The sequence below is a fragment of the Martes martes genome (assembly GCF_963455335.1).
Source record: "Martes martes genome assembly, chromosome: 11".
NCBI lineage: Eukaryota > Metazoa > Chordata > Mammalia > Carnivora > Mustelidae > Martes > Martes martes.
Window position 1 is genome coordinate 62,332,387 of NC_137899.1, and position 27,950 is coordinate 62,360,336.

The 27,950-nt window shown below is 47.7% G+C and overlaps 1 protein-coding gene across 2 annotated transcripts; it reads left to right on the forward strand.

Annotated features, from left to right (window-relative positions):
• Positions 1-434: 434 nt before the first annotated feature.
• Positions 435-27,950, forward strand: MTURN (maturin, neural progenitor differentiation regulator homolog; the record flags this gene model as incomplete). 2 transcript variants are annotated; one of them, XM_080818314.1, is made up of 4 exons in its annotated part: positions 435-638; positions 9,817-9,939; positions 22,537-22,698; positions 27,818-27,950. In XM_080818314.1, the coding sequence occupies 3 exons, from the start codon at positions 477-479 to the stop codon at positions 22,645-22,647; spliced, it is 396 nt and encodes a 131-aa protein (XP_080674440.1). The 2 variants fall into 2 exon arrangements, with proteins under 2 accessions (XP_080674440.1, XP_080674441.1); XM_080818315.1 differs by lacking the exon at positions 27,818-27,950 and adding an exon at positions 23,023-23,088 and having other exon boundaries at positions 477-638; positions 22,537-22,632.

A 27,950-nucleotide genomic window follows, 5' to 3' on the forward strand; every position in this document is an offset into this window, starting at 1 on the left:
GGGACGGGGTGGTCCCGGGCTCCGGAGGACTCCGGGATGCTCCGATGCTCTGGGTTCGCTTATTTAAAAAAAAAAAAAAAAAAGAAAGAAAGAAAGAAAAAAAAAAAGAAAAAGGGTGGTGGGGGCAAACCGAGGAGTCCGCCCCGCCCCGCCCGTCCGCCCGCCGCAAACCGCGCGGCCCGAGAGGGGCGGGCTGGGAGGCGGGGCGGGGAGGAGCCGGGCGCGGCGCCGCGCCGTCCAGGCCGCCGCCCACCCCGTACACACAGCATGTAAACAGTCCCCGCCGGGAGGAGCCCCGGGACCGGAGGGAGCCGCGCCGCCCGGCCCCGCCGCCTGCCCGAGAGCCCGCGGAGCCGCGCGCTGGCCGCCCGGGAGGAGGGCGCCCGAGGAGAGAGGAGGGCGGGCGGGCGGCGGAGGGAGCGGGAGGCGGGCGGCGCGCGAGGAGGCTGAGCGAGCGGCGGGCGCGGCGGGCCAGGATGGATTTCCAGCAGCTGGCTGACGTTGCGGAGAAATGGTGCTCCAACACGCCCTTCGAGCTCATCGCCACAGAGGAGACCGAGCGCAGGATGGATTTCTACGCCGACCCCGGCGTCTCCTTTTACGTGCTGTGCCCGGACAACGGCTGCGGGGACAATTTTGTGAGTGCCGGGGGGGAGGGACGGCTGCAGCGCGCGGGAGTGGACGCGCGGCCGCCTCCCTGCGCCCGAGCTGCCGCACGCCTGGGAGGCTGTGGGCGCGGGGTGGGGGCGTAACCGGCCCCGCGCGGCAGTGTCAGCGCTGCAGGGGCGGGAGGGGCGGCGGGCGGCGGGCAGGGGCGCCCTTAGGACCAGGGAGCCGGACTGGGGCGGGCTGTTTCGGGGACGCGACCCAGCGGCCCGTGCTTGGTGCTCGGCTGGGAGCTTCTGCCGCGAGTCCCCGCCGCTCACCATACCGGGCCGGGGCGCACGGACTGCCCCGCAGGGCCCGGAGTCTCGAGCTTCCTCCACCCGGGCGTCCCGTCGGGGTGAGGAATCCCGTTCTCCTCCCGATGCACAGACACAACTCCTCGAGTCACCGCGCCCGCCCGGGAGAGCCCCCTCCCCCGTGTGATTCCTTGCGCTGCCGGTTTGGACACAAAGCCTCTGTCCACGCTAGCGATGCCCCATCTTCTGGACCTTCTTTGCGGAATTACACCCCGGATCTTAAAATCGCACACGCGCGTGCGCGCGCGCGTGCACACACACACACACACACTCTCACGCGCGCGCGCGGGCACGCCTATCCCTCCCAACACTCCTCCTGTGCTTCCATTGCTCCTGTGTGAGCTTCCAGCGAGGTGTGCGGGGCCCGAGCGGGTTCGGTCCGGCGGAGGCGGCGGCCGAGGCCCTGGGGAAGCACCCCCCACCCCCCAGGCTTTTCCAGATGAGGGGAAATCCCCCCCTATCCCAGCCCACTCCCGCCCCGAGCTGGAAGGGACCGGGACCTGGAACTGCGGTGTCCACATCTTCCACTTTGTATCCTGCGCCCACTTGGGATCTTGGGGCTGGCAGTTGAGGAAGGACATGTGGCGGACAGGGGAGTTGGGGTGGGAAGTGCGGAGGATGGGCGAGGATGGCGCTCCATGAAGTGTTTGTAAGGGCAGGGGAAAAAATAATGGTCCCCAAATGTAAGATGGAGGCGGCTGTGGGCTCGGGTTACCGTGTGGTCGCCGGCTGGAGCCTGGAGCTGGCGCTGCCGCCACCCCTGCGGACCCAGGTGGGGCGGCGCCGAGGCGCGGCCTGGCGCTGGCTCCTCAGGTGGGGCGAGACAGAGGTGCCCCTGCCCCCGGCGGCAAGTTCGTGGAGGAGTTAGAGAGACAGCCGGATCCCCTTCCTTGGCACCTGAGAGGTGAAGGCTTGTGTGCGACTTGCCGGGAAGGCGTGCCCCTGCCACCCCCCCCCCCTCGCCCCGTATCCCCGCGGAGAACACACCTGGGCCCCAAAGTGCGACACTGAGAGAGATGGCCTTGGGTGACAGCCAGATTTGAGTTCTGCCTGTGTGACTCTGGTCAGATGCCTTCTGGCGGCTCAGTTTACACATCAAAAAAATGGGCATGATACTAGCACCCCGGGGATCCACAGATCAAACACCTAATCATCTCTTTGCAACAGCAAAGGCCCCTCAGAGACCTGGGCTTCCCCAGAGTTTAGAGCTTGTCTTTCTTTTTTAAGAGCCTCAATTTTCTCACCTGTAAAATGAGGTTAATCAGAACACCTCCATCGTGGGGACTTGTGAAGAGCAAGTAGACTATAAATATACCTAAGAACACTGCTAACTGCAGTTAAAATAGTGTTATTTGTTGTTGGGGAATATGGGAGATCATTAAAAAGGGATTTACTCCATTGCAAACATGTGAGAAAACCCCAGGGTTCTACTGGAAAGGGCACCAGTGTCCAACTGACTGCCTCGTTAAGAGTTTGGGAATCCCTTCTAACCCTAGTCTGCCAGTGGCCTTTCCAGCTCCTCACTGTGTGAGAGAGCAAGATCACCCAGGTTCTGGATTTTATGGGGGAGAGCTCCACACAGCCTTCTTGCTAGAACTGCAGTAGACATCCCCAAAGGAATTACTCCACGGAGAACCATCGTTGAGAAACATTATGTATATCACAATTTTTCAAGGCCATTCATAATATTAAATGTTTTCCCACCTGTGTGAGTAAAATGCTTAAACATATTCACTCTCTAACAATTAAATGAAATAGGTAAGGAAGAAAGTGGATGGAAGGAAAAAGTAATTTCTTGGGTAGACTGGAACATTCTTAAAGTTTCTGGAGGCCATGATGGACAGCATGCCAACCACCAGAGTTTCCTTGGCCCAGATCTCTCCTCAGATTTTTCGCAGGCCAGGTTTGTCAAGCTGCCCTTTGCCTCTGCTTAAAGGGACTCGGGCATGAAGTGAGTGTCCTATCTCCATCCTTTTCCTTTCCCCAGGAAAATCCTTTTAAGCATTAGAAGAAATTTGAGATGAATGGAACTCCCGTAATCCAAAGGATTTATTAACAAAAAGAATATTTACATAGCATTTCTCAATTTACAAAGTGTTTTCACGTGACTCATTCGCTCATTCATTTATTCATCAAACATTTATTGAGGCTTATTTTGAATCAGGCCAGGGCTACCTAGAATATAAATAGTATCTCTGCCCTCACTTTCTTGGGGCCATTCTCCCCGTCTAAGAGGCAGTGTGGCACATTGGTCGGGGTGCCCAGGCTCCTGGGTCAACCCCCCCCCCAGCTCCCATGTCTAACTGTGTGTATTGGGGAGAGTTCTTTAATCCCTTCATGCCATGACTTCCACATCCTTAAACAGGGGAATGATGACATTAGTTCCCAGCAGGCTTGTTTAGAACAGTGCCTCAAATAGGGGTGGCGCCATTAGTGACTCTCTGGCCGTCTCGACATAGGAATTAGTCTGGGTCTATTTAAAATATAATCCAGGTCATGTCCTATGACTCTCCATCTCACCTAAACTGACTTCCTATAACTTTGACCATAGAACCTGAACCCTTGCCGTGGCTTCAAACCCCCACACAATCTGTCTCCCGCCACCTCTCTGATCAAATATTAGACCATTCTTCCTCCTTGCTTACTGTGTTTGTGCCACACTGACTTTTCTGGATCTCAGACATGCTACACTCTTTCCTGCCTCAGGACCTTTGCATTTGCTGTGAACTCTGCCTGGAACATTCTTCCTCCACATCTTTGCATGGCTAGCTCCTTTATGCCATTCAGGCCTGGGAAAAGCCTTCCTGACCACATATTCTTTCATCTCACCCTCTTTTATTCAAGTCATAGCACTCATTAGTACTTGATACTCTCTTATTTATTTTCTGCCTGCCCCATGAGGCTGTAAGTTTCTTAGGAGTAATGGCCTTGTCTGTCTTATTTGTCACTGTATCCCAGAACTTGGTGTAGTGTCAGACCCATGATAGGTGCTCAGAATGAATGTGTGTAAGAATGAATGATAGTGAAGCAGGCAGATGTTAAATTTTAAGAATGACAGCTTCAAAGAACAGTAATTACCACTTACGTGCAATTTACTATGTGTCAGACACCATTCTACTTTATGTATGCAGTAGGTACTTTGTGTATATGTGCTTATTTAATCTTAGTAATACTGCAAGTTCCTCTCTGTGATTTTCTCCACTTTACAGAGGAAGAAACTGACACACAGCAAGGTGTACTGACTTTTCCACAGCTAATAAATCGTAGAACTACTTGAACCCTAGCCCTATACTGAAAACATAGCATCCCAGGAGTGACAGCCAGAGATCCAGTTCAGACTGTGGGTTCAAGGGCGGCTTCTTATCGCAAAAAGTCTATGAGTTAGGTATGATACCCATTTTTTAGGAGAAGAAACTGAGGCTCTGTTGAAGGAAGTCTATCCAGGACTATGCCACTGAGAAATGATAGCCAGGACTTGAGCTCAAGCCCAGAGGCCTGTCATTTGCACCACGCAGAGTGTCAAGCCAAGAGCTCCCGAGGGCCTGGGGAACAGGGCTTCCTTTTATTTTCCTTCCACTTTGGCAGCTTCTGGGTCCCTTGTGCACTGTTTCCTCTTCTCATCTCACAGGCCATCCTGTCCATACCATCCTCTTCCACACTGCTGCCCTGATTCAGGCCTGTCTCTGTGGACAGTGCGCAAGGTCAGCTCCTGAGAGAAGATGAAGCTGCCTTTGCCCTCTTTATTGGGCGATCAGGGACAGAGCCAACCCTGCCTGGCTCTACAGGTCCGACAGGGAGGGGCCGAGAGCTCGCAGACAGGTGGCACGCTCCCTTCTGCCAACACAGAAGGTCCTGAGGGCTTCATCAGGCTGGAGGAGAGGGGGTGCTGGCTTCCACTAAGGGACCAGCCAGACAGAGGGGCTCGTGTGCGTGCTCTCCTGGGCATGGCAACCTCAGCTGCTTCCCCTCCTTGTCCTAGGCCAGGAGAAAGCGGCTCTAAACCAAGAGAACTGGCCCACGGCTCCCTGGTGCCTGGGTGCTCATGACTGGAGAAAGGGAGGGCTGCCTTATTGTCCTATTTTTTTCCCTGCCAACCCATCAAAAACATGTTTGGATCTTAGATTTTGTGCAGTTTATTCCCTCTTCAATATGAACACAAAGATAGCAGTTGTCACACTATTAAAGAAAAAAAGGCTCTATTTATAGAAGGACCATGTGATTTAATTTTATACATGTGTGTGTACGTATAGCTCTATATATTTTCCCCATTTTTGTTCTAGGCGTGTCTCTGTTCTTAACCACGTGACCAAGTAACAACCTAATAGAGCTTGTCTAAATGAGATTGCATCACCTCGTGTGGTGGGACAGTGGAGAAGCAGCACCTTCTTGTCCAATTTAAACTCCACCCTCCATTTCCTCCTATGTCAAGTGGGGATAATCGTACCTATATTATTATTGTGGGGGTTAAATGAGGGGTCGTGGTAACTGTAAGGCTTTCCACAATGGCTGTGCATTATTCAGACAGAGATTCTTTAGGGGAAAGGGTATGTCCTTAGCATATTTGTGAAGTGGTCACCCTGAGGAGAGTAAAGTTATGCTAACAGGAATTTCCACAGATGGAAGAAGCACTCTGGGCTTCTGCTAAATGAGAGGCCGTCTACAGGTGATCCCCTAGAATCTAGACAACCATACTATATTATTATTTTCTATGACTCATGAAGGAGCTGAGGCTCAGGTTGAAGATGTGGTCACCTCCATTGATATCTTGGCTTTTCCCCTTGCTCTCCATGTGACCACAGACAAGTTGCTCAACCTCTCTGAGCCTCAGTTTCCTCCTTGCTAAAAGTATCCATGGTTGGCACAAAGAGCAGGTCATAGGTATGGCCAGTCCCACTCTTCTTCCCTGTGCAGAAGTGTGTTGGGTGGTGTGAGGTGGCATGTAGCTTTTCTCTTGTAGCATCTCTTCAAGGGACAGCAGTCGGTTTGGTGGTAGGCCACACTAACTCAAAATAGACTCCCCGGTACTAATGATGCCAGAAACCCCACATGGCAGTACTATAGTGGGAGGGAGGCCCCTGGCAGTGACCTTTGACTCAGGTAACTGAGTCCAGGGAGGAGAAGCAGCTGTGTTCTTTGCTTCCCAGCTACCCCCCTCCCCCCAATCTGTCTAAGCACCAGGAGGCCAAGCGCTCTGCCCACAAGCATTAGAACAGTCAGAGCACCCAGACTATGGTCAAAAAGATATTTGTAGGATTGAATTACCATACTGGTCTAAGACCATTTTGGGATGAGCTGGATGTTCTCATCTTTACTATAGGAAACAGAAAGGTGCTCATTTTCCTGTGTGCAGATGCTATGGTTCTCAATATCTTTGGCTGGACAAACTTTGATGATAAGCTGTAGTCCAACTTAGTGACAGAAAGAAGAGCTGCAGATGGCCTGTTTTAAAATCAAAGCTCTCAAAAAAAAAAAAAAAAAATCAAAGCTCTCGCCAGGAATTTTCATCCCCCGCCCCTAAATATGATTCGTCAAAGTTCAGTTCTGGTTTTGGTTCTCAAAGTGTGGGCCCAAAGCCAGCAGCCTGAGTATCACCTGGAAACCTTTTGGAAATGCAGATTTTTAGCCCTACCCCAGCATTTGTATATGAATAAGTTGGGGGATGAGAAGGGGAGGTGTTGTGGTGCTTGTGGAAGCTTGAGGACCACTGCTGTCCTCTCCTTCAGAATCCTTCCCTTGGCATTCCTCCTATTATAAGATGCCTTAGCCCTCACTGCATGGTGGGAATGTCAGTACGTTCTGTACCAGGATTTTTGTTTGCCGGAGACTTAACATTGTTCAAAGCCACAGGTTCTATGGCCCCTGCTACTGTTTTTTTGTGGCCAAAGTGGCTGTTTGGTTGAATTTCCAAGCCAGCGTCGTTATGGACACCATTGGTGGTGCAGGACTGTGGCTCTTCAATCACCCATTTAACATTGTTTTAAGACTAGACCCCAGAATCTGCTTTCAAGAGCATCAGCCTGGCCACCAGACATTCTGTCTGCCCTCTCCTGGTTTTGGAATGGGCCCCTCTATTTTTCCTAAGAGATTACCATCATACCCTCAGCCCGTTGCCTGTTGGTTCTGAAGAACTCCTCTGTTTTATCCTGGGACACGGCCTCGGGCTGCTGATGGAACTTCCTTCTCTGCACAGGCCTGTGGAAGGCTGGAGAGGCTGTCTGTGTCCCCATCCACAGCATGTAGCCAAGCCCATTTACCTGGCACCACTGGTCCTCATCTCACCTGGTTTTATATTCTTTTCCTTCCATTGTTTTCCCTCTGTCCTTATTTTCTCAACTACGGACCCTTACCTTGTCTTTTATGGATCTTTAATGACTGCCTTAATTTGTTTTGGAAGGAAACAGTTTCAATAAATAAACCGGAATATTTTCTGTGATGAGCTACGGTGGGTATGAAACAATTAACATTAAATCGGGGAGGTCCTTTAAGTGGCCACGGGCACCTGAGTGGGTCTGATTCCAAACACCACGCACCCTCATGTTATCATTGGGGCAGGCATTTGGTTAAAACTTTTTTAAACCCACAAAACCAACGCGACCAAGAGTTAGACAGCCAAATGAAGGAGACTCAGGCAGACTGAACAGAAGGTCCTTTAGCGGGTGGTAAGTCTTCCTGCTCTAAAATATATTCATAAATCAACAACTCCAGAAGTGGAGTAATGAAAATTGTGTCCTAAACACTCTCCTCACGAGGTTAGGAATGCCCTAGAAACACGTGGAGAACCTGTCTCATTTCCCCAGTAGTGGATACGATGCACATCTGTTGCCCGATTGATAAACTTCCCTTAGTTTACTTTGTAGTTTAAAGCCCAAATGTACTTTCAAAAGTAGATGCCCGAGGTTCTTGTAGATACCTCTAGTTCTGAATAAACTAGAACTCAGGTTGCCTTGGGTACTGTTCTCCGTGAAGTCACCATGGGGGTCTCATTTGCTGAGTGCATGCCCTTCAGCTCAGGGCAGGTGGAAAGCCCAGCACTGTGCCGGGCACTTAAGAAACTTTTTACTTTTTCTCTAATCTTTACAAGTCTAGGAAAGGCAGGATTGAAGTTTTCTCTTGTGCAGAGCTAGATATTAGGATATTAATCCCATCTTTCAGTTGGATAAGAATTTGAAACATTTAAAAATGAAACTTTTAAAAAACTTTTAAAAATTGAAACTTTTAAAAATGTGAGCCTGATAACGGGTGCTGAGCAGACTTATGTTAAAGTGGGGCTTTATTGTTCTTGCTGAATCCCCGCTGCTTGAGGATCAAGTGTGATAACAGATCTAAAAGCACTTTGTACTATTACACTTTTGTACAATGTAAGAGACTATTCCTTAAATGGCATTTCAGTGGCTCGACAACTATAAGGGTCTCTAATTAATAGGGAATTGTGTTTGAGCTATTGTCTAAACTTAGAGAATCTAGAAGTTATCTTCGTTACATTGGGGCAGAAGTTCTTCCAGAAGTCTGCTGGAATTAGAGCGGTGGGTGTCAGAAATGGATCTTTACATCAACGAAACACAGATAATTGGGGTGGAAAGAGGCCCATTAGCTCCTAGTTAGTCTCTTGGATCTGAGCAGTATGTAAAGTCTGTTTAGGTCCCATTCTTAGAAATGCTGCAATGAGAAGGAAGGAGGTGAAATGTGTTTCTCGAGTGATTGACATAGAGCTTTCTGGGGTGTTGCCCTAATTGTTGTATTAATGGAAGGAAGCAAAGGTGTTCTTGATGTGGATTATTTCTCCGAAAACATCTTGTCTCCTGCTGCTTCTTGCTTTAATTGGCCAGATGTCTTCCTCTCTCCCGCCTCCTTGCGCTTTTCCACCAATGGGGAACTGCCATGGATCCGTCCCCTCTAAACAGGGACTCTTGGTCAGGTACGCAGATGTTACCCTGGTAGCCCAGTGCCTCTCCCGAGCTCAGGTACACAGAGCAGGGGGCTTCTGCACTTGGATCCCTCAAGCCTGTTTCTTGGGTTTATTCCAGATCCTTGAACGTTTATGGGAGAGCCTCGTCTTTAGAACCTTCAAGAGGTTCTAAAACAGATATGCTCACACAGGAAAGCAAAACAAAACAAAAACCCCATCAAACCTTGTCTAGCTTGAGAAAAAAATAAACCCTGAAACCGGCCTCTTCTCGGTGTATGTCACCATCGGGAAGCAATGTCCTCTTGGGGCATCTGTAGCTTTCAGAAAGCCTTTGCTTCCCAGTGACCTGGCGATGGCTCTTCTGGATCCTCTTCTAAATTCATTTCATTTTTGTTTGATTCTGTTTTAATTCATTTCGTCTTGAAGTAAATATACCATCACCCCTGCTCACAGGCTCATCTGGGTAAAGAATGTCTCATTACCAGTTAGTGGTTACAAACTATGCTTAATTAATCCTTCAGCTACAGCTGAAGGCAACGCTAAAGATCAGGCAGGCTCTCAGGTTTTCCTCCCTGCTGCTTTAAAACCCTGCTTACCCAGCTCTTGAGAAGGAGGACTGTGGAAATCGTGGGTGGGGGACTAGCGATTCCACTGCCTTTTTTTTTTTTTTTTTTTTTTTTGCTATGGCTGAACAGATCCACTGGCGCACCAAGCAGGTGAGATTATGGATGGAAAGCCCAGGGATTTTCTATGGTGTAGGCATCCCCTCCAGCACAAGCGAATCAAGAATGAATGTCAGAATTTTACATGGAAACAGAGGCCTTCAAATTTATGTCATTTAAAAAAAAAATCTTTTGGGCTTTTTTAATTTCACACTGAGGGTAATGACTGTGTGTCTTTGTTTTCTCCTTCCTCCCCCCCACCCCCGCCCCGGCTGTGGGCACGTAGCACGTGTGGAGCGAGAGCGAGGACTGCCTGCCTTTCTTGCAGCTAGCCCAGGATTACATCTCCTCCTGCGGCAAGAAGACACTCCACGAAGTCTTGGAAAAAGTCTTCAAGTCTTTCAGACCTGTAGGTGCCTGCCTGGCTTGCAAAGCCACCTTGTTTTCTACTGTGATTGTGCTGGGGATGACAGGGATGCTGGGGAAAGTGGGCAAAACCTGGGATGACTAATTGTTTTTCTCTTGTCTGCTTTGTGGCTTAAAGATAGCAGCTAGTGGAAGGAGGGAGAGGGCGGGGAAGGAGCGGGGGAAACGGGATGTGACACAGCTGTTTGTCGGAGGAATGATGGTTATTTCTAGCATCACTTGAGTTGAGAATCTCTGACAGGGTGGGGAACAGACAGAGCCTTGACGAGACTTCTGAGTATTCCTGCTTTTGTCCAGTAGACTTAAGGTCAGAATGCTTGGAAGCACTGTGGGGGTTCTCTTACCGTAGTGAAGCCTATATCTGGGGAGCTGTTGGAAGGCTATACGCGGGACGTGCGTCCATGTCTGTGGGTACGGAGAGGGATGAAATTGGATCCTGGTTGTATTCTTTTTTCTCTTTTAAAAACTCTCTGTTAGAGAGCTTGCTTTCTGCCCCCCACCCCCCACCCCACCACCTCTGACGCCCCAATGTAGGATTTAGGAATCTGTCTATCCGGGGCTACCTGGCCGTTCGTCTTCATTCTAGCTGAAAAACAGGTAAAGCAATTTCTCACCCCTATTTTGAAGATTGCCTGTTTCCCTTTATCTTTACTGGAAGGTGAAGTCACATGGCCGGTGTCCGGACACTCCCCCACACCGAGTTCTGTTCCCTGCCTACCATAAATTCTCTACACCTTTAATGATATTTGCTCTAGAATTTTTTTTCAGATCTTTTAAAAGAGTATCTACTTCTCTTGTTGTTTTCAAGCTTGCCCTTCAGGGCTCTGAACAAAGTGGGCATGATTGCATGGTTGTGTGAGAGACTATGTCTGACGTTCCCATATTTTAAGGTGTGTAAGTCTTGTTTTGTCATCTTTTGTTTCAACCGGCTCTCACTCTTGGTATCTGGTTTCTTTGTGTGTTGGATTATCTCTGTGTGCTGGTTACGGTATTTGAAAATGGGTATTTAGGAGTGAATCGAGGCCTGAGATGATGGTAACTTCTTCCAGAGAGGATTTTGATCTGTTTCTGCTGGGGTTCCGGAGGCCCTATCAGCCTGAGACCACCTGCAAACAATTTAAGACTGATGGTTCTTAGAACTGTCCAGATCATGAAAAGCCAGCCTGCACATCTGCTTTCGTCTACTTCACCCTCGTCCTGAGAGCTTAGTCCGTTCAGGCTGCTGTAACAAAATATCAGAGACTGAGTGGCTTATAAACAACAGACGTTGATTTCTCACAGGTGCGGAGGCTGGGAAGTCCAAGATCAAGGTGCCAGTAGATTCGGTGTCTAGGAAGGGCCCACTTCACGGACAGACAGCTGTTTTTTCGCTGTAACCTCACATGGTGGAAGGCGAGGGAGATGTCTCTGGGGCTTGTTTTATAAGAGCACCAATCCCATTCATGTGGGCTCCACATTCATGACCTAATCACCTCCCAAAGACCCCACCTACTAATACCGTCCCCTCAAGGGTTAGGATTTTAACATGTGAATTTTGCAGGGATACAAACACTCAGACAGTAAGAGGTCGTTGGGATCTCAGCTTCAAGTGGGGACAGCTTACCACGGTCTTGCCCCTTTGGAAGACTCGGAGTCTGACTTTGGTCCCGCGAGCTCTTAGAGTAGGCCAGGAACACAATAAAATTTCTAGCTGTTTCTTTCTAGGTCAACAGATGCCCTCAGGACAAAAGCAGGTTTTTATGTTTACCTCTCCAGATTCTAAATCTTCAGTCTATTTAAGGAGGCATTTTTCACATTTAATCCAGCTTTTTTAGTTCTCTGAGGAAGAGTTGGTCCCAGTCACTCAATCCACCATTGCAAGGAATAGAATTTCAGTAGCTCTTCTCACTCTCTCTGATCTGTTTCATTTGTCCAGCCAATTCGTTTTTTCCTACTTAATTTTCTAAGCCTGCTTGGCTCATTCAGAACAGACTCATGACTGCAAAGTACTGATCTCTCCCTCATTCATTCTGTATATATTACGAGTACCCGACTACGCTTTTTCTAACACTTAATTCAAACAGATGGAAATCTTATCCTTATATTCTAGTGGCGGCGGTGGTGGGGGCGGGGGGAACAAGGTAGATTAAGTCCAGCACATCAAGTATTAGTGATAAGTGCCAAGGAGAAAAAATAGATAAGTCAGGGTAAGGAAGTAAGAAGTGTCAGAGGTACCGGAATTTTTTTTATTAGGAGACCAGAGGAAGCTTCACTAAGTTCACATTTGAGTACAACTTGAGGCGTGAATCAGGAGGAGATCCAGGGGAGAGCTTTCCAGGTAGAGAGAACAGCAAATACAAAGGCCAGGAAGGGGGTGGGAGGGGGTGGGGAGAAGAATATCAGTGTCAGGGAGCAAGGAGGGCCGGATGCGGCGCAAGTGGAAGGGTGGTGGGGAGGAGCAAGAGAGGAGCCTAAGGAATTTCAGGAGTTTGTGGGGCACAGGAGGGTTTGGGTTTTCCTCTGTTGTGATGGGGAGCTGTCGGAGGAGTTTGAGTGCAAGAGGATCCGACTTGGGGCGCCTGGGTGGCTCAGTGGGTTAAGCCTCTGCCTTTGCCTCAGGTCATGATCTCAGTATCCTGGGATCGAGCCCCGCGTTGGGCTCCTTGATCAAGCAGGGAGTCTGCTTCTCTTTCTCCCTCTGCCCCTTCCTCTGCTCCCTTTCCTCTCAAATAAAGAAATAAAATCTAAAAAAACAAAACAAAACAAAACCCACAGATGTATCTAACTTCATATTTTGAAAAGCTCCTCCTTGACCAGTTAAGACCTCCTCCTCCTGGAAACAGGAGAACCAGTGCAGAGGCCGTTGGGTCACACAGGTGAGAGGATGCGGGTCATAGTGATGGCGGGATGAAGGGGTCAGATTCTGGGCTTGCTGGCGGACCACAAGTGGGGAGGGAGAAAAAGAAGGCAAGGATGATCCAGAGTTTGTTGCCCATGCAGTGAAGGGAATGGCGCTGTCCTTTACTGAGGTGGGGGAGGCTGTATTGGGCAGATGACCAATACTACCAGGAGCTTGGTTTGGGCCATGCCGGTGTCAGAAATGCCTATTAGACATCCAAGCAGAGATATCAAAGTCGGCAAATTTTTTAAAAAATTGATCCCCCCATAGGGGTGCCTAGGTGGCTCAGTCGATTAAGCGTCGCACTTGACTTTGGCTCAGGTCATGATCTTGTTCTCTTGAGATGGAGCCTGGCTTCAGGCTCTGCGCTCAGAGGGGTTTTGGCTTTAGATTCTCTCTCCTTCTCCCTCTTGCTCACTCTCTCTCTCAAATAAATAAATAAAATATTAAAAAAAAAATTTGACCCCCTCAAGTATTAGCTTAAAAAAAAAAATCTATTCACCAATGAAATTCACTATGCAGCTGGTGTCCTCACAGGGCTTGCATTCGTGGCCTACCGCCTGGTTTTCTTCCTGCGCCCCAAACACAATTCCTGCAGAATTGGCCTCACCGGAGAAGGCGAGCTCCCGCCAGAACTCGTTTGACTGTTTTTCTTTACCAGGAAGACCTGGCCGCATCTTGGCAACCAGGCAGCCACTTGTAAAGGGAAAGAAACAAACGCAGTCCAAGAAAATCCAGGTGCGCAGCTGAATGCAAGTGGGTCATTTGAACATTTTCTTTCTGATTTTGATGCTGCGTGTCCCAGAGACACACAGACTTGATCTGATGTCGGACTTCCAGGGTCCCCTTTTAAAGCAGAGCCTGACATCCTAGGCAGGGCTGTGCTCCCCAGGAGAGGAGGCCCCGGTACAGCGCCCCTCTGGTGGGAAAGTTGATGTGTGCCTGGACTTTTTTGCCCCTTGAGGAGAGGCAGGTGGGAGGTACCTTCTCAGGGTCGAGGAAAGGGAAGTACACGCAGGGCTTTGGGTTGCCATCAGCCAGGACGTGTCCCAGGTTGGATGATTCGAGGAGCATGATGTGCTACACCAAGGGGCTGCTGGATGTCCACAGGAAACTTTCTCCTCTCCCCTCCACTCACAGATGTGGTCCTTCCCACTGTTGCTATTTATCTGTCAGTTTCCTGTAAAGGAGCTTTGCATTTAGAAATAAGACACAGCAGGGTGCCTGGGTGGCTCAGTCTATTAAGCGCCTTCAGCTCAGGTCCTGGGATCGAGTACCACATCCGGCTCCCTGCTCAGCGGGAAGCCTGCTTCTCCCTCTCCCGCTTCCCCTGCTTGTGCTCTCTTTCTTTTTCTCAAATAAATAAATAAATTTTTTTTTTTTTTAAAAGAAGAAGACCCAGTCCAAGGACTGGCCCAACTTTGCACACTGTGCTTGTCCCCCTTCTCTGGTGTGTGTCTCCCCCCACCGAAACCGGCAGTATCACAGAGTCCTCCCCCAACAAATAAAGAAATCTGTTGCTGGATCTGAAAAGCAAAAAAATTTTTTCTTTTTCTCCATCTCACTCCTCCTGTTTTCTATTACTTCGTCACACTTTCAACAAAATATATTGATCATTTGCTATTTGCCAAACACAACTTTGGAGAGTGAGGGGCAGGATACAGTGTCCAGCTTTTGCCCTCAAGGAGCTGACTTGCTGGTAGGAGAGAGAGCCATGAAAATGTACATGTCACAAGGCAGAGCACTTATTTCGATCCAGACAGTCTCCTAGATACTGGGCAGAACCAGCAAAGGAGTTCCATTTCCCACTGTGCTTACTCTACTCTTCCTAAGAGGACATTAGTGACCACATACCGCGGAGTGTTGTTTATGGACTCTACCTAGTTATGTAGGCTCAGGATACTACATGTTGAGAAACCCACGCTTTGTGGGCAGGCCACTGTGGCACGTGCTGGCTGTGTGACCTTAGCCAAGTTACTTAACTTCTCTGTTTCTCAATGATGATAGTTACCTCAGGGATCTATGTGATGTGGTTCTTGTGGGGTACTTAGTACAACACGTTACCCAGGATGAGCACTGAGTAAATGCTGGCAGGAATATGGATGGGATGAGGACACGAGGCAAAATATTGTTGAGAAGTAAGCAGGACTCAGTGAAACCTTTGCAGGACTCTCAGATTTTTGTTGGAGAGAGAAAACAATTGCTAAGTGATTTCAACACATGCTTTCAACATGTGATTTCAACACATGATTTCAACAGAAGCATCCAGCTAAGATAAGGGATTTTTGAGGACGTCTTATTGGGGTATTCTAGGCATAAGTTCATCAGCATTGGTTTTGGCAAAATACTAAACATCCTTTCAGTAACCATGTACCTCACTGGTTAGAGGCTGGTTCTGCAGGGAGGATGGAACCCCCATCCCTTATAGGGGCCTATGAGCAAAGAGACTCTGGGCGATAGGGTTATAGCTGTTACTTTTTTTCTTTTCTGTAGTTCCTCGATTTTCAATGTTGTCGCCGAAGACATCATCAGAAACTATGTTGTTGTTTTTTTTTTTTTCAAACCTATATTGTCTACACAGTGTGTAAGAAGGGCTGGGAGTATCAGATGAGAGTGGGCTCACTGAGGAACAAAGTGCCGGGCAGTGGCTTCCTGAGAAGCTGAGACCTGGAGACATGGCAGGATCCAGACAGGCGAGGAGGGGAGGAGAGCTGGCCAAGAAGGAAGTCCAGAAGGGCTCCTCATTGCCCCGTGGCTCAGAGTCTTCAGAGATGCCCCCTGGGGTGGGGGAGGTGGCTCAGCCCTGCCCTGGGCTGTTGGGTTCCCCTGCCTTTGTGGCCTCTAGCAGGTCGCTTGACCTCAGTGTCCCTATCTTTAAAATGGGGGTCATGCCTGTTCTGCTGTCTGCTGGATTCACGCGGAGCTTCAGAAGCAGACTAAGAACACCAAGGACCATCAAAGCCTGTTCCCACTGAGGTTCGTCTCCGTTTCTGGCTCCCTGGATGAATTCATGACTCTGGACGCAGCGGGGAGCGTCCCTCCCAGAGGGACACACCTTCGGCTCCTCCTCCAAGGACCTCCTGGCTTGGGCCACTTCCCTGCTGGAACGTCCTATCCAAACAGTACCCATATGCAAATGACAGCGCCAAGCAGGCTGTCATGGGCATCCGTGAGCCGTGAGCGGGCAGGTTTCTCCCTGTCTGGCAACTAGTAATGGCCTCAGAGACATCCATCAAGGGCCTTGATAAATGCGAATTGGAGAATCGCTTGAGTCTTCTATTTTTCTTGTTTCAGTGGCCCTTGGTTGACAGTTGCTGGTCATCAGATTGAGGTAGATAATAAAACAGTGGCTATGGATCTAAATAGTAGTGATTGTGCCATTTGTTTTTTTCCTCTGTGTTTTCATATCTTATTTACTGACAGCTGATAGGCTTCCTCTGGTTAAAAAAAAACAACAGGGGCGCCTGGGTGGCTCAGTGGGTTAAAGCCTCTGCCTTCAGCTCGGGTCATGGTCCCGGGGTCCTGGGATCGAGCCCCGCATCGGGCTCTCTGCTCAGTGGGGAGACTGCCTCCTCTCTTCTCTCTCTGCCTGCCTCTCTGCCTGCTTGTGATCTGTCTGTCAAGTGAATAAATAAAATCTTAAAAAAAAAAAAACAACAGTTCACAAGAAAAGAGCTCACCGTTTCCAGTTTAGCTGCAAAGTCAAACCTTATCGTTGCCCTTTCAGTTCCTCTCAAAGCTTTATTTTATTTTATTTTATCCTGGGCTATTACTCCTCCTCCTCTTACCAGCGCTGTGGACATTAGGGTCGCGAGGCATCTGTTGTTATGACAACATCGTCTGCTGTTGGGTTGATGTTGCTTTGATGGCCCTTCCTGGAGTTAGAGCCCGTGGTTCCCCAGGTTTTCTTGCTCTCTTTGACCCTGGTCCCCTCCCTGAGGTTGCTGTTCCAACTCCAGGTTTTTTATTTCAAAAAGCAGAGACACTTCTACCAGCAAAATTCCCCTAGCTCTAGCTTGTAGGCCTGAGCAAAATTAGTATTTTCAGTTTACCGCTAATGGGTGAGGAGCTGGGGATTAAACCCCACAGGAAAGGCCTTTGTGACCCAGAAGAAGCCCAGTTCTTGCTTCTACTCTTATCGTCTGGTTAAGACCCTGGGAGAAGGGAAAGAATCCACCTGTGGGAAGCTGCCCCAGTGGGTCAGAAAGTCTGATAAGAAAAGACTGTGCACTCCTGTGGGTTTTAATAAAAGACATTGAATGTTGATAAGCTTATCATAGCTTTTGTTTTCTGCTCATGTATGAAATTTCAAATGTGTGTATTTTTTTAGGAAATATGATGGCCCCCAAAGGTAAGAGAGTACCTATGCCTCTTGCCCATTTGGGTCTTATCTCCATCTTGCCCCCTACCCCTTTTTTCTCCTTTTTTTCAGACTGGCCAGAATCTCGTAGGTTTGTTGGTACCCCCAGCATCATTGATCATTAAGATAAACAGTGGCAAGTTCCCCAAAGCTTTAGGGTAATACTTGATACTCAGAGTATGGTTTTTGGGCCAGTAGTATCTCCATCACTGGGGAGCTTGTTAGAAATGCAGAATCTCCGGTCCCACCCGAGACCAGCTGAATCAGAATCCACATTGTAAGTAGATCTCTGGGTGACTCACACCCACAGTAAAGTGCTCCAAGGAGTCCTTTGGAAGGAGCTTCCAGGGACCTCTGAAGCCACAAGACACTTGCTAAAAGCCCCCTAGCTAATTGATTGTGCCCTCCAAGGCAGAGATGTCCTCTCCCTTTCTTCCACAGACACAATCTAGCCCCCTATACTGAGCGAGGGCCACCTTTGGAGACAGCAGATGGGAAATCCCAACCAAATGTGTCCTCAGCTAGTTTACCCCACTTTCTAAAGGACCTGGATTGAGTCTGAAGATCACTGATACTCTCCTGGGTCTAAGAAACTTTAATGCTTAAGTGTTGGCATTTCTACCCTTCAAGTACAACCCTGTTTAGGTGGGTGGGCCCCAGAAGTTTCTGTGTGAAACTGTGGGCTGCCCAGAGGCAGCTTCTTGCACAGCAAACCCCTGGAAATGCCAACACTATTGTTCAGGGTTAACATAAAGATTTTTTTTCCAGTCAATGAAAAAATTTTACTGAACAGAATTCATGATTATGACTGTTAAAGTAATTTAATTTAAATGTATCAGGTAGGATTTCTTGGCCTGTATCTGTTTCTTTATAAGAATGTATACACAGGGCATCTGAGTGGCTCAGAGGGTTAAGCCTCTGCCTTCGGCTCAGGTCATGATCTTAGGGTCCTGGGATCGAGCCCCACATCGGGCTCTCTGCTCAGCAAGGAACCTGCTCCCCTCTGCCTGCCTCTCTGCCTACTTGTGATCTGTCAAATAAATAAATAAAATCTTAAAAAAAAAAAAAAAAGGTATGCACACCATAAAAGCAAGAACCCCAGGGTCCTTACCAGTCTGTTTGTATTCCTGTGTTTGGCATGTCTTCTTGACTATTAAATTTGCAACCTACTTAATTGCCTGGAGCCTCAATTTTCTCTTCTGAAAAATGGGGAATAGTGACAAAAGTATGTAAACCCCTTGTTCCAGAACGTGGCACACAGGAAGAACTCAGTAAATGCCATTATTACTTTTACTCTGCTTCTTTTTTTTTTTTTAAGGTTTTTATTTATTTATTTGACAGACAGAGATCACAAGTAGGCAGAGAGGCAGGGGGGACGCGCAGAAGCAGGCTCCCTGCTGAGCCGAGAGCCCGATGCGGGGCTCGATGGGATCATGACCTGAGCTGAAGGCAGTGGCTTTAACCCACTGAGCCACCCAGCCACCCCAAGCATCTGACTCTTCATCTCAGCTCAGGTCTTGATCTCAGGGTTGTGAGTTCAAGCCCCATGTTGGGCACCACCCTGGGTGTGGCGCCTACTTAAAAACAAACAAAAAACAGATCTGGAAGTTAAATGTTGATTTAACCTGCCATAGATGGGACTAGAGACAGAGGTGGGAATGCTGGATTATTACTTGTCTGTATGGTATTCTTTGCAATCCCAGGCCAATTATAGTTCTAGTGCTTTTCCTATTCTCCTCTGTGCTTTTCCCAATTGTATATACTCATAAATGTAGACATTAACATTGCACGTTGAATTTTTTAAAAGGTGTATTACTCAGTAGAAGACATTGAAGCTTCCAGTTGCGGGAGCAGCGTTGACAGCTGGAAGGGAGTCTCCTGGGTGCCTGGAAGTTAGTTGTGGTCTGCGATCTGATGGCCTGGGTTTGAATTCTGGCTCTGACACTTACTGGGTGACTCCGTGCAACTTACTCAGCCTCTCCAGGTCTTATCTGTAATAGGAGGATAATACCTATCCCAGAGGGCTATAATGAGGACTAACAGAATTCATATATGTAAGGCTGCCCAACTCTGTGCCTAGCACATAGTCACGTAACCCATATTAACTATCATTATTAAATCTGAAGTATGACCAGGTTGGTTTGTGGAATGGCACGCTGACTGTGAGTGTGAGAATCAAGTGAGGAGGCTGATGGAATTGAGTTCCTTCCTTCTCCTCCTGCTTGTGGTCGTACTGATTCACAGTGAGCTGGTCCGACAGCAAGCACAGCTGAAGGAGAGGGAGAAGCAGGGGCTGGAGGCCGTGTCCCCTTGAATAACTGAACTGCTGGGCTTTAAAATGAGAAGCCAAGGTAACAGGACCTAACCTCACGAATTCACATAAGGCTCTGCAACTTGCCGCCCGTGGAACATTCACTTTCTCATTTTTTAAAAAATATTTTATTTATTTATTTGACAGGGAGAGACACAGCGAGAGAGGGAACATAAGCAGGGGGAGTGGGAAAGGGAGAAGCAAGCTTCCTGCTGAGCAGGGAGCCTGATGTGGGGCTCGATCCCAGGACCCTGGGATCATGACCTGAGCCAAAGGCAGACGCCTAATGACTGAGCCACCCCGGCACCCCGCTTTCTCATTTCATCTCCATAGTTTCTCTGGACATAGAGCAGGTGTCGTGGTCCCCAGTTTACAGAGAGGGATGCTGAGGCTCAGCAAAGGGAGTGCCTTGGCCAAGGTCCCCAACTAGAGCCCTGGCTTCTGGATGCAGGGTCCAGTGCCTTTTCTGCACAGCCTCTCAGTGACTCTGTAGACCCGGCATTAAGGGGCCTGGGAAGTCAGGAAGCCCTGTCAGAACTGCTTCTGTTCTTTCTTCCTCCTGGAAGAGTTGGGAGTGAGCAGTTCTACAGGTCGTATCCCAGGGAAAGGCCTCACGTGTGCGGATGCTCTAGACCTAAAGCTATGTGCTTTGGATTCACGTCAAAAGGAAGGCAGGGAGCTGGGCAGAGGAGAAAGGGGAAGAGAAGTGGTAATGGTTTCATACTTGGCTCACCGGAACCTCTTCTACAGACCACCCTAAGCCAAGGAGAGGAAGGGTGTTGAGGGGTACCTATGGTTGGGGCCTGTGTGAATTACTCAAGTGTATTATGAAAAAGAATAACCAGTGGTTTGTGTCTTTAGGACAAGATGGCAAATGTGTAGATGTGTGCCTCGACTGTTCCTTCTTACCCATGGACACATGGTGAATTGACCACAATCTTTCCCACTGAGCCTTGGAATCCTCAACCCAGGGATCCAGGCAGTGGCTACCAGTCAGATCTGTTAAATGAGAGAGACACTGGCTATTCCTCTTTTCAGGGGTATCCCTTCAGTGCAGTGAGGAGTAACATTTATTGTTGAATTAATGCGTGCTTTGTTGGCATCTAGGTAATTCTAAGGTTCTTGGTAGGGGCAACGATAGTTCTTGTTTTTTTTTTAATATTCTTATTTATTTGACAGACAGAGATCACAAGTAGGCAGAGAGGCAGGCAGAGAGAGAGGAGGAAGCAGGCTCCTCGCTGAGAGAGTCCGATGCGGGGCTCGATCGCAGGACCCCGGGATCATGACCTGAGCCAAAGGCAGAGGCTTTAACCCACTGAGCCACCCAGGCGCCCCAATATTTCTGTTTTATCAGCAATTTTAATATTGTCATTCATTTGACACTTTTACCTTGCTGTGTCACCAAGCAGCTCTTCAACTAAAAAATGGGACATCAAAATACTTGCCATCTGTGTTCACTGTAGCCATCTTTTCTCTCTCTTTAGAGGCCAATGTTATCTTGGGCTTGTTCCGCTATGTGAGAGGGTGACAGCAGGAGGAGAAACAGGCTTCTCTCTTCCCCCAAGCATACATGAGATTCCTCCACAGTATCCAGGCTAGCAGAGACATGCTCCTCTCGCCCCACCCCTCCAAGTCAATGGTGGCCCATTGAGACAGCTGCAGTGCTCTGGGCTGGAAGGGGAAAGCCTGTGTGTCTACAGCTGGTCACGCCCAGCTTGCCAGGCCCCACGTAGAATATGACCAAGGGCCTGGCAGATGATCTTGCCCAGAGTGTGTTCACAGGGCTCTGTGAGACCCGCAGGAGTTGGGGTTGGAGAACTTCACAGGAAAAGCATTTTTTTGACTGGGACATACTGTTTCCTCCTGTCAGCATTTGGGCGGGGGGTGGGAAGAAAGGGAAGGGTCCCAGGGCATTAGGGAGGCGATGCAAAGCAAACAGAATGGTCCGTCTTACGGTGGTGGCTTCATCCAGTTAGCTGGGATCCCAGCACCATTCAGTGAAGTTGCCTGAAAGTGACCAGTCGAGAGAGCCACCGTGTGAGAATGTCAGGGCCACGAGAGACTAAATCGGAGGGAGGAGCTGTGGGACGGAAGCACGGTGATCACAGGCAGGGCCCAGGGGTGGCCAAGGCCTCGGCTCTCTGCCACCACCAAGGCTTTCCTTTTATATTGATCAGGCTGAGCAAACGACACTTAGTTTCCAAGCAAAGACCATTTGGTACTTTGAAAAGATGTTTCCTGGGTATTTATTGTGAATATCCCCGAAGATACTGATAGAACCTTTGGAAAGTACAAAAAGATAAAAAGGAAAAAATTTATCCATAACCACACTGCCTGAAACAATACTGTTAAAATTTGGATGTATTTCATTCAAAGTCTTTTTTGCCATGGAGTTGTGGATAAACTTTAATAATAAAATCTGTATCATAATGAAAATGCAATTTTCACCATGCTCTTTTTATACTTAGGTACATGTTTCTGTATCAAGTTACTCAAAATACTATTTTAAGTAGGTATATAAGATCCCATCTTACAGATGCACCGTAATTTAACCAAAAAAATTAAACTTTTCAGTAGCTTTCACATTTTTACATGTGCGTTATAAATACTAGCAGCACTTGGTTTTGGGGAAGAAAATATAGAGGGGGTAGATTTTTGATGTCTTGATGGAACAGTCAGCATGTTCATTGTATTAACGGCTGACATCCCAGGTGTGTGTGTGTGTGTGTGTGTGTGTACGATATTATTCTCCATTGGTGGTATGTGGTGCCATGTTTTGATACTTCAAAGTAGAGAGTCTCCAGGATCCCCAATAAAACCTAGCCCTTTGGGCACCAGTCCACTGAAGGACTGACATTTCCATCCAGTATGTTCATAAACATGGTTGTAGGGATGGTTGACTCCAGTGGGAAATCTGTAGCTGCTGTGCTGAGTCCTGTTAAACGTTGATGAATTTGGATCGGATGTCTTTGGTTCTCTTCCTGCCCCTGGGCCATTTGGCGCTCACACTGTACTCTCCTCTCTCCTCTAGTTACTGGGGCTTCCGGATGCTGACGATGATGCGTTTGAAGAGTACAGTGCAGACGTGGAAGAGGAGGAGCCAGAGGCGGACCACCCCCAAATGGGGGTCAGTCAGCAGTAACCTTCCAAGGGCTCCCACCTGAGAAGGAGAGCGGACCCCCTGGTACCTAAGGTGGGGTTGTGTGCTCCTGGGTTAGCATTTTTTGCATTAGCACTTCGAAACAGGACGTCTGACTCCCAGCATCCAAATTCAAACTAAGTACCTTTTTATTGACCGCAAAATATCTGGGATGAGCTTTGCTCAGAAGTGACCTGAATTTTACTCCCGTTTCAGTGGGTTTTTATGGGGTTGTCTCGGTAGCCTTTGCCATTTTGAATTTAGAGTCCATTTTGTGGCTGACTGTTCTCTCTTGAGTTTGTGTTGGAGAACTACCATTCGCTGACTCGAATGTAGAGAACTCTGAATGTATTAAGGATATGTTTTGAGTCCTCACAGGTGACATTATTGAGGGAAAGCATGACAGAGAAGAAATGCAGTCTGCACTTTTTATGTACTTTTTAAGTGTCCATAAGTGAAGGAATTTGCTTCTAAAGCATGAATTTTAATATCTAGTCATTAAATTGCACAAATGCAAATACAAGAGCAGAAAAGGATAATCACTTAGCTTTGGACGAGGAAGGGAGGAGAGGCAGCGAAGCCTTTGTTGAATGTTCTGCCACTACTAAGATACCTGGATAGATAGCAATGGGTTCATGGTTGGTATAAGCATTACTTGCATGTCTAGTTATTTTAAAACATGCTAATTCCAAAGCCACTTTTAAAATCTAATAGTGGAAAATATCAATGGGGTGACATAAATGATTGATTTCTTTAAAATATCTATAAACCGTCCCACATATGAAATGAAACATTCACATTCTCTCTTTATAACCAGATGGCAACTTGTTAAATCATGAAAACATTCAGAATCCAAGTGCCACTTAAACTTTGAAGCCATAGATAAATTTAATGGGGGAAATAAACCAGGATAAACAGTTTTTTTTAAACTTATAATGGAATCTTTCTTTACTTTCTTAATTTGTCTTTTATTCCTTAAAAAAGAAAAGGTCAAGAAAAGGATCCCACTGTGTAATTTATTTAAAAAACTGTAATCGAGTCCTTAGACGGACCTAACAGAAGTGAATTTTTAAAGCGATATCAAATTGGGACTCTTTCAGTCGTGGGTTAGCTTGGTTCAGATAGGAAGTTTCAATGATCAAAATACTAAGACAACTCACAGAAACAGCTACTTAATAATTGGAAACACTGCTGTCACTACTTAGCCAACAAATACTTACAGGGGAAATCCTTTGTAATGCTTATGTGGAATTATTTAAAGTATTCATTTTCTTGGACCCTTCTGGATCTCTCAAAGCAGAATGCCTCTTTCACAACCCTTGACCAAACATATCATCTGGGGTGGAAATGTTATTAACATGCATACACATGGCTGTTAGGTTGTCATAGTTTGGGACTTGAAAAAAAAAAAAACACAAAAAAGCAGCAGCAGCAGCAGCGAGCACAGAGCTTCCGGGAGTCTTCTATATCTTCCAGGCCTGTCAGTATTAACCTGATTCTATCACCATTTTCTGTTTGATTGACTGGTGCCATGAAGAGTGCGGCTGCTAGTGGTAGAACAGGGTACTGCAGTTTTAAGTCACAATACAGCGATTTCCCTCCATGCTTCAGTACCCACATTTTTTTCTTTTCTTGGAAAAGCGTATGGAAGGTTAATTTCACGTGAAATGAATTTCCTTCCAAGTAGCCTATTCCCACCACAAACCTTGATGTTTCCTCCAGCAGGTGAGCGTGTTCTGTGCTCTGCTGCCTTGCCTGACTTCCCATTGACTGAGTACCTTAGCGCAGGCAGATTGTGAGCTGTGTTCTGTAGATAGCGCTGGGGTTTGGTAACCCTCTGTTTTAACACAATAGGCTGAAAGAATGACTTCTGCCACTGACTGAGGTGAAGAAGCTTGACTAGCTTGCTCCATTGGAAGGTAAACTGGAATTTTACACATAGAGGCTTAGCAGCTCAATTTACATATGTTTGCGAATGGAATGGACATTAATATAATATGTATTTTATGAAAAAGCGTTTAGGCTTTGACCAAATGCGTTTTGGTATTATTATGTTAATGTTCTATTTATAAACACTGAACTGAGATCAACTCAGCCATTCCGTGGGCTGAGAAGAAATCTCCTCTTTGTTCTGCCCCAGGAATTGAGGATAACAGTACTGTGTGTCGCTTATTTTCATGGCAAAACCCCAGAAGGCATTAGCAGATCGAACCGTTTCCTCCAAAACTTCCCTTTTTCTGACTGTGCCCCTCCCCAGCTGCCCTTGCTGCTGCTTGTGCCTACGCTGGCTCCCACCGGCTGGAGGTTCACAGTCCGCGGTGTGCGTGTGGTGTCAGAGCTCGCCCGTGCAGAGCGCCCCCTCCCCCCGATGGCCAGCGAGGCAGGCGGCCGTTTTTGCTAAGGAAGAGGTTCTGTGGTTAGACGAATTCCTGACTTTCACAAACAGATAAACACTTAAGAAGAGTTAGTTTGGTGCGGTGGGAAGAGCATGGATCCGGGAGTTAGGAGAGAGACCTGGATTCTAGCCCTGGCTCTGCCAGGGACTGTGTGACCTTGGGCAAGTCCCCTGACTCGCCTGAAACAAGGGCTGTTTGCCCTTCTGCCTTCACCACTGTCATTCCCTAACTGCCTTATGGTATGTATGTGTGCTAAGAGCAATGGTCAAGGACACTGTTAGGGAAAGGAGAAAGAAATATATTTTGGATCTTGCGGAGATGCTGTCCTGAGCATGCTGGCCACAGGACTACCTTGGAATAGGTTTCTGATGTTCTATGAGTGTCGGGACCCTCGAGCCTGATCCTGAGGGCTGATGACTTCTGGTCCCTTAGACAGAGGACACAGGCCCAGAGATACAGAAACGTACTTGTCCCAGATGTGCGGGCTCTGTCGGCCGAAGGCGTGGCTTTCCCTTGTGCCCCGACAGACTGCGGCTTTGGAAATGGAATGAGTTTAACTTAACTGAGAGAGGAAATTTTGCATGAAGAAGAGCAGGAAGAGGGTGGAAGAGGAGTACTTTGACTTTTTGCCATGTTGTCCAGGAGAGAGAAAGAAGAGAGAGACTGTGTGTGTGTGAGCATGTGAGCGTGTGAGTGTGTGTGAACATTGGGGGGAGGGGATGATTGATGGCTTATTGATCACTGTGGGCCAGCTGTGAAATACTGCCTGTGATAACCTTACCAAACCTTGATGCTGGGTTTGAGTGAATCACAGAGACATTTTTCTTATGGCCACCTAGTCACTGGCTCTGCCTGATCGTCACACTGAGCACACTTTGGGAAACCAGAGAATGAGTTAGGGAGCCAGGCAGGGAGGTAGGACCCCCCACACGACGCCTGCCACACTCTTGCTCAGTTACACTCACGTCTCCCAGGCTCATAGCAGCATATAGGACTTTGGGGTTTTTTGTGTGTTTTGGATTTTTTTTATAAGACTAGAACATGAGAGTCTCTTATTTAGGAATCCTCCCTGTGTCTTGGTGCCAGATTTAGGTTTCCAGGGTCCTTAAGTGAAAAATTTCTCTCCTCTCATAGCTACTGTCATTTTTCACATACAAATAGAAACCTTTCCTTCAGCACAATAACATCTCTAAACATTGTGTCTGTCTCCTAAGAGCACAAAGTGTATGGACCTCGGGGAGCTGTGCTTCCCAGCATCATTGGAATTTATATTTTAGAAATCTCCCTTGCATATTAAAATTCACAAATTGGGAAACGGATACGGGCAAACCTGATTTTCCACGGTTCAAGAGGCACAGAGGAATAGGCAGGACTTAGTCTGCGGTGGGAGGAGATGAGAAAGGATGGGAGAGTTAGTGTCTAATTCTTTAAAAAATAATAATAATAAAGAAAAAGCTGGAAGACAGGTATTGTGCACGGTACAGGAAAACTGTTTTCAGGGCTATCCCACTAGGAGCTGGCTTTCCTCGAAGGGACCGCCTGCGAGTTGAGAGGCAAGGCCTGTGTTGGGGATGGATTTGCGGCTTTACAAATGCCCGGCAGCCAAGGAGACAGCAGGTGTCCCACAAGGGTAGTGGAGTTTTCCTCAGTAAATCAGCTGTTAGCCAGAGAACCCTGTCTTTCCAGAGTGCAACCACAGGGGCAGGCTGCAGGCACCTGGCAGGCAGCAGGTGAACCGGCTTGATCTTGCTCTCAGCGTGGAGGAGGCTGTGGGTCAGGAATGCCCCCAAGGGCTGGAGGGCGGAGCCCGCCTACTCCACGTTTCAGGGTTGAAGAAAGAGCACAATTAAAACTCAAGTGCATCGCAGATCCTTCTTCCCTAGAAGGACTGTCAACCCCAAAGAGGGGCCACTGCCTATTACTTAGTCTTCAGATTACCAGAGAAGCCCAATTTTTTTTTTTTTTTTTGGAATGAAACATGAATCCTCTTCCACAAAGACCCAACTAGTTATCTTGGTTTTGTGACACCAGGTATGACCTGAAAGGCTGAAGCCTTTTAGATGTTTTTCAGAATATCTAACACTTGCCAGGCTGCCCGTAGCCTCTGGTGTCCATGGCAACATGGGGTCCGTGGTAAATGTCTACAGCTCACATTCCCCTGGGTAAATTGTTACATAAGATGGTATCGTCGGTATTTTTATTTAAATGTGTATTACAAAAATAGAGGACCGTGAGCATCACACGTTAGAAACCTTCTTTACAGCACCGTGTGGCTGAATAGACCCAAGCTGTCGAAAGTGTGTGCCAGGCCACGTAAAAATAAACACTTCATTTACTGAGAACTGTATTCAAGTTACTCAGTCCCGCCGAGAAAGCAGATAGTCTGTTCTTTGTACAGCTGCCTTTCCCTGGTTCCTTCTTCTGTTTCGCTTTTGTTTCTTAAGCGTCGTTTTTTCACTCTGAGTACCTTCTGATAGCAAGGCGGGTAAAGATACAGCAGTCCTGTCACCTTTTTAGAGGAGAAAGCAAATTGTCCGTTCTTGGGGGAGATCGGGAACGATCTGTGAGCCAGTCTTCGTTCGGCTAGGAAAGCATGAGCCGTCTACATGAGAAGCAAAATCAAGGAACAGTCTGGGGTTCTTGTTTCCTTAGGCAAAAATGTTTCATGCAGGGTGTGTATGTTTTCTTCGCCTTTATATTTCCTTTCCAAGAAATCTCTTGTAAATGACAAAACTGTGAAATGGGTTGCCAAAAAGACTTGTTACCCTTTGTTTTAGATGCCTCGAGCAGTGTAAGCCCGAAAGTGAACCCTGTCCGCATCTGCTCCGTCCTCCCTCCCTGGGGAGTGAGGATCTCATCCACCAATGTAATTACCATACGCTTGCTATTAAAGAGCCTTCCAAATCTGGT